The following is a 12,361-nucleotide window of genomic DNA, read 5'->3' on the forward strand; positions in this document are numbered from 1 at the left end:
TACCGTACCACCAAAGTTTTTTGGCATTTTGGTGGTTCGATGGTTTCGCGATCAATGACAATGTTGCGGTTGCGCTGTTGTAATGTTAGAGAACATCAAATCAGAAAGAGCAGTGCATAGGAGTAAAAAGAAGAAAAGAACAGTATTCGTCTGGGCAGGCTGGACACGAGTTTGTTTGAAATTACTTTTAGACAAAATTGTTTGAATAATTAAAAAGTTTGATTAAAAAAATCGTTTTATAAATTATGCTAATGGAGAGAAATTGCGAATTTTGGTAATTCTCGCAGTCTTGTATTTTTTCGAAGTTATAATTATAACTTTTTTAAAGGCTTATCAGTGAGAGACGGGTAGGAATGGTAAGATGCGGTATATATATATATATATATATATATATATATATATATATATATATATATATTAAATTACTAATTTATATTAAATTGTGTCCTTCATATAATCAACCGTTATAAATAAATAAATTAATTAATAATAATAATAATATATAAAAATAATAATGCTCACACAAGCACATCTCAGGTGAATTATTTATTTATTTAGCGTCACATTTTTTGCCAACCAATCAAGCCTTACTAACAAATTAAAACATTTCTACGCAATTGACATGAAACTATCGAAACCTCTACCTCAGCAGGATATCTATATAATTGCTCGAAAGTGATTCAAATTATGAATGTTCATCTTGAAAATGTTTCAAATGTAATTATCATAAAATAAAGAGAACACTTTTTATTCTAGCCATAAAACGTACAAAATGAATATAAAAAGTTGACAATGAATGAATGGAAATAAGCAGGAGTTTGTAAAAAAAAGATGAAATAAAATAAAAAACTTGAGTGATCTACACGGCCCAACATGATTCAACGTGGATGAGTGTAATAGGATCTGGTTAGTTAGTTTCAAAAGTTACATTTAATTGACATGTCTGTCCCAATAAATAAAATGTGACAACGGTAACACAGTGTTAATAAGACTATTACAAAATTGGACGAACCAAGCAAGATTGATAAACGTAAAATTAAAAAAAAAATCAAATAAAACTGAAAAGCAACATTTTAAAAGCGTTAATTATAATTTTTAATGTTTTAAATTATGGAGAAATTATTTTAAAAGTTGTAAGAATATTTTATCATTTCATATTTTTTTGAATTTAGAAAATTATCTTTATGCCATTCAGTAGTAACTTCCAATATTTCAGTCGTGCCCTTGCAAAGTAGCGCTTATAGTATGAGGACATAGTGATTTGAAGACACCCGTCGTCAGCTGCTGAGGCCTACAGACATCTTCATTGTATCTTGGCTTTCTCACCTTTTAAATCCGGCGCTAAATCTGGCAAACACTCAACTATTTTCCAAATGTCAGCCCCATTCTGCGTGAGCATCATTCATTTCTCCAAGCAAACCATCATCTAACTTTTTTCTGTTCAATAGAGAATATATGTATATATGTTTAAATGTTGAATTTCCACACATATTTACAATTATCTACACTCACTTATGTCCACTTATACACATACAGTTATACGCACGCCACACGCACGCACACACGTACACACAAACAAACAGACAAACGCACACAAACAAATAAAAATTAATAACTAAGAAGTACATATATACAGAAATATAGTACATGCAAATATATAAAGACGAATAAAGCCTTTGAATAGAATAATAGGTGAGTATCAGAAACTTGCTTCATATGTGAGTGTTTGCGTGTGTGCGTGTGTGTGGTGTGCGTATAAGTGTATGTCACTACTTTTTGCTCTTTTTACTACAATATCAATTATTGACAAATTATTGCGCAGTTAGAAAATTTAATGGTGGAAAATGGAACCAGCTTAAAAGTGGATTGGGATGATAATTTGTGTGGCTGTAAATTTCCTGATCGACAGATGAATGCACCGTTTCTACGAGGTCACACGCTAGATTGCAGTTGAAAATGTAGCGACATTCCAACGTTGTTCCTCGTGTAAATTTCTTGTCACGGTTGACTGAGATGTAGGTACATCGTCACATTTTCGAATCTCAAAATCGGCGATTATGACGATATACATATGTTACTAATTTGTAACCTCTGTTAGTCGTTTGTGACCTCGTGTGGGGAAATATTTCCATACTTAACGCAATCAGAGAAAGTCGGTGATGAAATTTTATAAAAGTATATTCACAATCAGTTTATTTGATTTTTGTTATCATTGAATTTTCCGAATAAACCATGTCAAATATTTCACCCTTTTATCAACAGTTTTATAAAATATAATGCCTGGTAACTGTCTTGTAAAATGTATTGTCATGTGACTGATAACGTGTGCATGCAAGCTGATCACCTGTTCGGAATCTTGTCAGATCAAGATTGGCACCTTACAATGTGGCTTTGATACTCATATGTTTGATTATGTGTGTGAGTTGTAAAATGTAAAATCAGTATATCAGCTTGGAGATAAAAAAATACTTAGTGAAGCAGATGGATTAGATTAAAAATTAGAAAAAAGAAAATGTTGAGAGAGAGAGAGAGAGAGAGAAAGTGAGAGAGAAACTGAAGAAAAGAGAGAGGAAAAATCAAAAATCAAAAATTAGAGTTGCAAAAGTTTAATCAATATACTCTAAAAATAACTTAGAGTGAAAAATCTTAAAACAAAAGTCTGTATTTTTAAAAACTTTTAATTTATTGCAAAGTTATGTAAAAATAACTTAATCATCCTAATGAACAAAAACTCAAAGCTTCTTTAGGGTGTAAATCATCAAATTGGCAAAAAATATTTGATCCAACTTCAATAGGTAAAACATCAAAGTTTGCGGTATTTGCCGTGGTCACTTAATTATCGTTGCAAAATTTTTCTTCAATAAATAATCAATTCTTATAGAAATTTTTTTCCTTCACAAGACAATAAATTAAAATAAAAACATTCACAAGTTAGTTTCTGAACGCTGGTAAGGGCAACTTATAACCCACATATAAGCACACACACACACTCACACACACACATACACACATACATACACCTTTGTACACACACACACACACACATACACACACACACACACACACACACACACAATAAACACATTTAAATGTATGTATATTATGAACGGTTTATATGGCACGCATGGATAAAGAAACGTATTTGTGAATAAATTTCATATACGTGCATTATAGGCAGAGATAAGCATAAATGCATATGTGCATTTCAAAGAATTTATATTCTTTTATAAACATATAGATGATATGTAAATATATATAAATTGATTATGTGTCCATTAACCACAGTGCTACGTCTATTAACGACAATTAATTAACATAGATATATGAGTAGCGGATTATTTAGAGCTGTTGTTCGTTTAACTATAAAAACAAGAGAGCGTCTAGCGATCTTCACATTTTAATTCCATCAATAATTAGATGGTGGTTTTGCCCAATGATCAAGTTCATTTGGATTGAATGCATGTGAGTTTGTCATGTTCTATTTAATTTTTAATTTCTGTTATAAGTCGATCTTTTCAATTTGCGTTGTTAATCTTGGTTTAATTAACTTCATATTGATTTATTATTGATTTATAATTGATTTATTTTATAATAACGTTTATTTTATAGTTTATCCGATATGTTGATGGTTTTTAAACAAAATATTCATTGTTTAGATTATTCCGTTTATGTTGATTTACAATATTTTATCTGTTTATTTTGTTTTGTCTATGAAGCCACAAAGAAATAAGTCTGATCAGCTAACATTCATTAGTTGACGTGTATTTTACATGCACGTGTAGTATGTAGAAATGTTTGTCTTTGTCAACAAGTAGTATCGTAATTAAACGCCACTCAAAATTGTGTGTGACAAAATTTCGTATCGTTGGGCTAGATAATTTCTGTTTTTATGAATATTGACTTTTTGGACAGTGTAATTTTAACGCAATTCAAGATTTTTGTAAAATGTTTTTTATTTAATATTTTATTATATAGTTTTTCACTTATTTTTATCTTCGGGTGAATCTGTTTTGTGTTTCATTGGGGTTAAGTTAATAAATGTTTCTAAATAATATCTCTTCTACACTACATGCAGTTGAATTTATATTCCTGATCGGCAAGATTGGTAGGCTATTTAATTTATTCTACAAATTCATTATAACCCCAAACTACATCAATAATAAATTTTTAAATTTAAAAAATTGCTGCACTCAAACAGATCACTTAGCAAAACCTATTTTCAACTTGATTTAGTTAGATGATTTGATTTGTAATATATTAGAGGTACGTACTGAATGATAAATCAATTTAGAAATGTGCAGAATGTTGAGGACGTTACCCTAGCTGTTTAAGTGTTGAGATCGTTCACAGTCTGAAGAGATAGGAATCTAAAAATAATTGCGTAGTTGGCGGTGAAGACTTCAATTCTGGTTTCTGGTTCCTTCGACCAGATAATTGAAAATATTATAATTAATTTTTGAATTTAAGTTGATGAGATGTGATGAATTTTGGCTGGTTTGGTTATTCGAAGCTACTTGTCAGTCAGCTTTCAGTAGACAAGTTAGCTAATGCTAGATACTAGCAATTAAACTTAAGTAAAGGTTTAAAGAAGACGACATACATATCTGACCAAGCATCATCGTTTTTTCAATTTTTAAATTTTTTAATGAAAGCCTTTCAGAAGAAGGTGTCTGTGAAAATTTTATTTTAAAATAAGAAACGCATAGATGCATAATTTTGAGCAATCATTCTTTAACGCAATAGTTTTGTCAAAATTGACAGCTCAATTCACAAACAATTAATAATTTTATCATTTAATCCACATTTCGAAATTCTTCACAGCTTTCATCAACAATAAAAATTGGCGACGTACTTATGAAAAGGACTGCACAGAATTCGGTTCAACGTACGCACACGCATGATTCATGAAAAAATTGGCTAAAACAGTTCGGAAGGCTTAATTGCCATTAGACCTACATGAATAAAGATTATCTTGTCTAGACCAGTGCTTTTCAAACTTTTTTGTTCCGTGGACCGGTACGGAATTTAATGGGCATCTGCGGACCACCATTACACTATATATATATATATATATATATATATATATATATATATATATATATATGTATATATATATATATAACTTGTGTATTGGTTCACGAAGCTTTGCTGTTTCAGGACCGACTGTCTGGAATAGTCTTCTGGCTTCGCTCAGGGACATTGGGTTGACCATGACATGATTCAGAAAGAAACTCAAAACATTTTTGTTTTCGTTATAGTGATATCTTAATTTTCTGAATTGTTCTATAGTGTTTTTTTTGTAATTGTGTTGAATTGTTTCAGTTTTTTGCAGCCAGACAATTATTTCTGCGTTTAACTTTATTTTAGTAAGGACATGTTTAATCTTATGCTTAGTTTTGCGTTATTTTATTTTGATGGCGCTTTTGAATTTTAACTAACTAGCGCTAGATAAATCTTTTGATAATTATTTCTTGCTCACTTTCATACTTATCTCGCACTCTAACCATGTTTTTTTAAACAGCTGACCACCCTCACATATATACTTATCTCGCCAATTTAGAACAATGAATCTCATTAGTTGCAGAGATCATTCTGGCTCTCGCGTTCTCACTTCTATTCTTATCTCACCAGTACTAATTAATGAAATTTTCTTTGTGTTGCTGGTAAGTCTTATTTTTATTTTTTTATTTTGAATATTTAAAAAAATTTTGGGAGCTTGCCGCGGACCGCCAGCTGCTAGTCTTTGAAAAGCACTGGTCTAGACGAAAGTATCAAATGAAAAATAATTGATTTTCAACTAATCGATTTTTTGTGAAGGAAATCTAGGTGGAAATTTTATTTTTATTTTTAAATGTAGCCAAATCACGTCTAAATTATTGTCTTTTAATTTTTATTATTTTTGACATTTGAATGATTTTTTTAGTTTCAAAGTTTTGATTTTAAAATCGTGCTTAAAACTTTCCCATTAAAAATTTGTTTACACTAGAAATGTGCGTGCGTGCGTGTGTGCGTGTAAATGAGTGGATGTGCGATTCGTATTTCATTGCGTTTGCGTTGTCACACTTCCGTATGTTTATGAATGACGGCATAATAATTTAAAACTTCCTTCTTATTGATCGATACATTTTACCAGGTTGATTACTTTTAGCGATTTAGTTTATCACGAGTGTCATTCTTATGAATTAGTTGTGTTGATTGATTATGGTACGGCGTTCGACATTTATTTGATAAGCTAACGAAACATTGATAGAGCAAATGTTGATATGAATATTGGAAATCAGAAAGTTATGTAAGTAAACAAAAGATGTATCTACTTTTTCTGAGCCCTGCATTTCTTACCTGTTCAACGCGATCAATTACCCACATTCTTCAGCCGGCTGAGAATTGAATGGCGCTGCGTGCTGCATGCTGCTCTCAGTTGCTCGACACTGTCGTCGTTCGATTCGTTTCATTGTTCGCTGGCACGCACGCTCAAAACAAATCTGCATGATTTGTGCTAATTAAATTTGAAAATTTGCATATTATATTTATTCATTTATACTTGCCATATTAACTCATATCATATATTTTGTGCAACTTACCGTTGTCACCACTTGAAAGCATATGTTTGTCCGTAAAATGGCATACTTTAAATTTAAAACAATGTGAATCGAAACATAGAGATTGATGTTTCACAAACAAGCTTTGTTAATGGGCTTTTGTTATATTTTTTGTGGTTATTTTTTTAATAATGAATGTTCATAGTAAAGAGCTTCATGATGGCCAGGCACACATATTGCTCTTGAGTGGAGATGCAATTAAATTCGGTTCAAACTTCTGTCTCCCTCAAGAGATGCTTCACGTTGTTTAACGTTGCTACAAAAAATGAATTGAATATCAAAGCGTGTGACACATAATCTGTAAACAATTCAACAGATATGATTATGCCTATAGCTTAAAGCAATTACAAAAAAATAAAAAAGTTCACCAGATTGAAAATGTTGATAGGAGATTAATAAATATACATCGTTGTTTGTTGATGCTGGTTGTTTAAAGACGCTCTCAAAATTGTATTATATCCGACTAACTTGAAATATTAATTGAAAATAAACAATCTTTTTGCCTTCAATTTATTCCGGTTTTTTTTATTTGGTTTGAAAAAACCGACAGATAGGAAATAATAAAAGACCATGACACATCTCTACGATCTCGAACAGACTTCTGGTAACATTCTTTTCTCTCAACATGTCAATCAAATACAAATAAATTTAAAATTGATTATGAAAAAATTAAATTAATTAATAATTAAGCAATTAATTAACTTCAACTGCCAAAAGCTTATTCAATAAATCTTTTGACAGGAAATGATCCAACCTCAAATCACATCCACGACGAAATCACAAGTCACAACCACAAAAACATTGGAAATGACCAAGTTTTGAGCAATGGATCGTCAAACCTCACTAATCATAGTAGGAAAAATTATTATTTATATTGAACAAAAAATTTGTTAAAAATGTTGGTCAGAAGTATATTTGATCATAAATAAATTTCAGCCATGGTGCCAATAAAAAAAAACTCGTTGAAAGAGGAGACCGGCAAAGCAAGCGACGGTAATGCCTATCAAAACTCAATGGTAAATGGTTTGGAGGATGTCAGTGATAAAAAGTCCCAAAGAGGTAAGAAAAATAAAATTAAAGATTCATCAGCGGACAAGGAAAGTAAGAAAAAAGAGAAAATGAAAACAGTCTCAATACTCCAGCTGGTACGTATCTACTTGACCTACTGTGTGTAGGATGCGGTTGTTTGCTGACGTACAAAAAGTGTTATATTTTTTGTTCGTATGAGATAATATTACTATTTCATTGTTGATTGAAGTGTTTTTGACTCAATCTGTTTCAATCAGACTGGTTGATTTTAAATTCTGCAGTTCCGGTTCGCCGATAAATACGACATAATGTTGATCACCGTCGGTTTAATATGTGCATGCGCGCATGGATCAGCATTGCCTGTGATGATCCTCGTGTTTGGCACCATGACCGATTCATTCCTGGGCTCCTCCGGTGTTCCCAACATCACAGACCCGACTGAAATGGCAACATTGTAAGGGCTCAATTATGAAAACCGTATTTTTTTAAAGATTATTTTCAATTCTTGCCTCTTTTTACAGGATGGGCGCGTTCTCTGACAAAGTTTCGACGTCTTGCATTTACTATGCTAGTAAGTTTGAATTGGTGCAAATTAATTTATTTTAATGTTTTTATAAAATTTGAATAAAAATGGATGATCTCATGACTGAATCGTCACTTTAGTAATTGGAGCAGTTGTGCTGGCTGTTGGCTACCTGGAAGTCAGCACATTTCTCATCATCTCGTACAGACAGGTCTTGAAACTGAGAATGAAACTGTTTGCTTCGGTCATCCATCAAGAAATTGGATGGTTTGATACGCATGAAACTGGAGAACTGAGCACACGTTTTTCAGAGTGAGTCGTGGTTGAAGCGAAAAACATTCGTATATTTATCGTTCTTGACATGGTTTAAAAATTTTAAAAATCTACAGCGATGTGAACAAAGTCCAAGAAGGGATCGGTGACAAGATAAGCAATTTTTTCCAATGGGTTTCAACGTTCACCGTTGGAATCATTATTGGCTTGTGTTATGGGTGGAAGTTGGCACTTGTAGTCCTGGCGATGTCTCCATTGCTCGCTGCAGCCGGCGGTCTGATGACTTACGTCAGTTTTGTGGTGGAGTTCCAGTTCAATTCAGACTTTATAAACTTTGTTTCAATTTTTAGTTGATATCAGCGACAACGAGCAAGGAGCTGACAGCTTATGCAAAAGCTGGTGCAGTGGCCGAAGAAGTGTTTTCTGCCATCAGGACTGTCGTTGCATTCAGTGGACAGAAGAAAGAAGAGGAGAGGTCTGTTTGTTATCTTGATTCGTAGAAGCAGTAAATCTCTTCATTTTGTAAACTAATTTAAACTTTGTTTTAGATATGTAAAGAATCTAAATCAAGCCAAAAAATTTGGCATCTACAAAGGAATTTTCAATGGGGGAGGAATGGGTGTGGTGTTTTTGGTCATGTATTGTTCATATGCCATCGCTTTCTGGTACGGCGGGCAGTTAATCATAAGAGGAGAAATGTCTCTTGGGCACGTTTTGATTGTAAGCATAAAAGTTTTAAAATTATTTTAATTGTTCAAAAGATTAAACAAAAGTGAACGTTATAACGTGTGTAATTTAGGCTTTTTTTGCCGTGGTTATTGGTTCGGTAGCACTCGGAAATGCAGGCCCTAACCTTCAAAACATCGGAACCGCCAGAGGGGCTGCTTATGTACTGTGGAACCTCATAGATAGGGTAAGGGGTTAGTTTTGTAAAAAATAGAATTTGATTGGTTACTTGATTGATTGATTGATTGATTGATTGATTGATTGATTGATTGATTGATTGATTGATTGATTGATTGATTGATTGATTGATTGATTGATTGATTGATTGATTGATTGATTGGTTGATTGATTGATTGATTGATTGGTTGATTGATTGGTTGATTGGTTGAACGATTGATCGATCGATAAGCTGATCGATTGATTGATTGATTGATAATATTAAACAATTGAAAACCTACAAATAACAGAAATCTGAAATTGACAGCAGCTCGCCTGACGGGGAAATAATAAAAGACGTCATAGGAAACATCGATTTCAAAGATGTTTTCTTCAAGTACCCATCAAGGAAGGATGTTAAGGTTTATATTTATACTCAGTTTCTATTCTATAATTTTCTGTAATTTTAACTATAAATATTAAACAAGCTAAGAGTACATTTTAGAAGTGCATTCTTCAGTGACATTTTCATTAACACAGCGCAGACAAGTTCAACTTCACGTTTTTAAATTACAGATTCTGAACGGTTTGAACATGTCGATAAAAGCTGGTCAGACGGTTGCAGTGGTCGGAGCCAGTGGGTGTGGGAAGAGTACAGTCATCCAACTCATCCAACGATTCTACGATCCAGAAAGTGGAAGTGTTGCTATAGATGGAGTTGACATCAAGAAACTCAACGTCAAATGGTTGAGGCAGCAGATAGGTCAGCCAACTTCTTTCAATTTACTTGTTTATTTTATAACCTTGACATTTAAAAAAAAATTATTTTCTAATTTTTTTCGTTGAAAAAGTTTTGATCGCTCAAATCTACATTTTTGACAAATAATCAAACTGACATCCTTAACACGTTTCATCTATGAGCACTTAACAAGCTAAAAAAAACTTCTTATTACACGCGACGTTTTATTCCCAAAAATTGTAATGATTAAAAAATGATTTTATAAGCCAATTCAAGTGCAAAATATTAGTCAGACTTCACAAAGCTCTATTGATTCGAACGAAGTGAGAGATTACTGCGTTATTAACTGCCTGGCTGTTGATTTGAAGAATGTGATTACATTGCATTGTATCGTATCGTTGCATCGTATCGTGCCGTAGAATGATAGATACCAAATAACTTATACTCACTCACACATTAGAGTGCTTGCTGACGTTTATGTGTCTGCTTCTCATTGTATGAGTTTAAATGAGCAATAACAAAGTATTAATAATAGCAGTAGCAACAACATCATCATCATCATAACAAGATCATTATCATCATCAACATAACAACAATAATAATAATAATAATAATATTGTTAACATTAACAATGATAATGTGACAATAAAAATAATAATAATAGTAAATAATGAAGAAGTAGAGAAAATTTTCATAAATTAACCAATTGATAAAGTGGATACATTGGATATCGAAATGTTATTCACAGTAATTCACCGCGCGTTCGGTAGGCTTGGAACGCATTTAAATTTTACTTGGCATCTACATTTGTATGACAAAATATTTGAAGGTATCGTCAGTCAGGAGCCAGTTTTATTCGCCACAACGATCGCCGAGAACATCTCGTACGGTAGCGATGGCATCTTGACGCAACAACAAATCGAACAAGCGGCCAAAGAAGCCAATGCACACGACTTCATCTCGAAACTACCGAAGGTTCGTAGCTCTAAAATCGTAACGAGTTTGGTTCACAGTTTTGCTGTTTATTTGCATGCTAGCTTGTTTATTTTTATTTGTTTGGTTGTTTGTTTGTTTGGTTGTTTATTTGGTTGTTTGTTTGTGACGAACATTTAATTGTTGTTTTCATTGAGCTACGAGCCTGTGTCTTTCTATTGATAGAAAATACATTCCCGTTCACCTGAGCATTAGATGGTGAACATCAGGTAAATAAAAATATAAAGGTAGGTGTGCGTCATATAATCACGTGATTTCTTTAATGAAGATCACAACAAAAACAAAAAACACAAACAACAACAACCACGTTGTAGCCGATGATAAACCGCAGTATATCATTTATTATATAATTTATAATCTACTATCTTCATGTGTGCCTGTGATCAATATAGTACGTGTGTGTTCGTGAGTGTATATGTGTGTGTGTTTTTGTATGTGTTTATGTGTGTTTGTATGTGTATTTTTATGATTTTGTGGCTATTTTATTTGATAGAAACTAATACACATATTTTCAAAGAAAAACAAAGCCTATGTGCAACAAAGCCTATGTGCAATATTGCACATGAGCAACAAGTATGAAGCAGCCTGAATTTTATCATAGCATATAATTGTTTCCTTTTGAACGTTTGTATTGTGCCGATTCATTCACACTTCTTACTATCATTAACCTATGCAGCTGATTATATAAGCATAACAAAAAGAAATCTCATCATTTACATGTGTGTGTATGTGTGTGTCATCATTGTTTAATTGAAAAATTTCACTCATTTTTTTATATAATGCACACACATGCACATACATTCATTCACCCACAAACATGTACATATGTAAAAAAAATCCGATAAAAATCTCCAACTCCGTCACTCTGGATATTCTACATAGATATCACATAGTTTCAGTTACAGTAATTAATAATAATTAATAATCAAAGTGTTGGGTTGAATTGACGTGATCGGGTATTGGAATGAATTGAACAGTTTGATAGAATGAATAATAAAAAAATGATTATCATAAAATGATTTTTTCATTTTCTTCTTCTTTTTTTTCTTTTTTAATAGTTACTGTGCTATTTCACCTATATTACTTTTACTTACATATTATTATTATTTTATTATTATTATTATTATTATTATTATTATTATTATTATCGTACTCAATCTTTAGAGGCTTACTCCTACTCGAAACAGACAATCCCGTCATATTTCTTATTAAAACAACTCATTATTAAGCTGTGAGTAATGTTTCTAAGCAATGATGACGACGATGACGACGACAACGATGGTGACGATGATAAAGATGATGATAATGATGAGGACTAAGCCA

General features: G+C 32.2%; 1 protein-coding gene across 1 annotated transcript in view; it reads left to right on the top strand.

Moving 5' to 3' along the window:
• Positions 1-7,169: 7,169 nt before the first annotated feature.
• The window catches only part of HELRODRAFT_188615 (hypothetical protein), a gene marked incomplete at its 5' end in the record, with an annotated part of 10,017 nt that continues 4,825 nt past the window's right edge, over positions 7,170-12,361 (top strand). The window contains 13 exons of the mRNA XM_009021347.1: positions 7,170-7,203; positions 7,341-7,451; positions 7,536-7,744; positions 7,910-8,082; positions 8,150-8,199; positions 8,292-8,463; positions 8,541-8,712; positions 8,775-8,899; positions 8,973-9,144; positions 9,224-9,337; positions 9,618-9,728; positions 9,847-10,069; positions 10,875-11,020. Coding sequence (XP_009019595.1) covers positions 7,170-7,203; positions 7,341-7,451; positions 7,536-7,744; positions 7,910-8,082; positions 8,150-8,199; positions 8,292-8,463; positions 8,541-8,712; positions 8,775-8,899; positions 8,973-9,144; positions 9,224-9,337; positions 9,618-9,728; positions 9,847-10,069; positions 10,875-11,020 — 1,812 coding nt within the window. The remainder of the gene's footprint in view (positions 7,204-7,340; positions 7,452-7,535; positions 7,745-7,909; positions 8,083-8,149; positions 8,200-8,291; positions 8,464-8,540; positions 8,713-8,774; positions 8,900-8,972; positions 9,145-9,223; positions 9,338-9,617; positions 9,729-9,846; positions 10,070-10,874; positions 11,021-12,361) is intronic.

Source organism: Helobdella robusta (genome assembly GCF_000326865.2).
Source record: "Helobdella robusta unplaced genomic scaffold HELROscaffold_3, whole genome shotgun sequence".
In the NCBI taxonomy this organism is placed as follows: Eukaryota; Metazoa; Annelida; class Clitellata; order Rhynchobdellida; family Glossiphoniidae; genus Helobdella; species Helobdella robusta.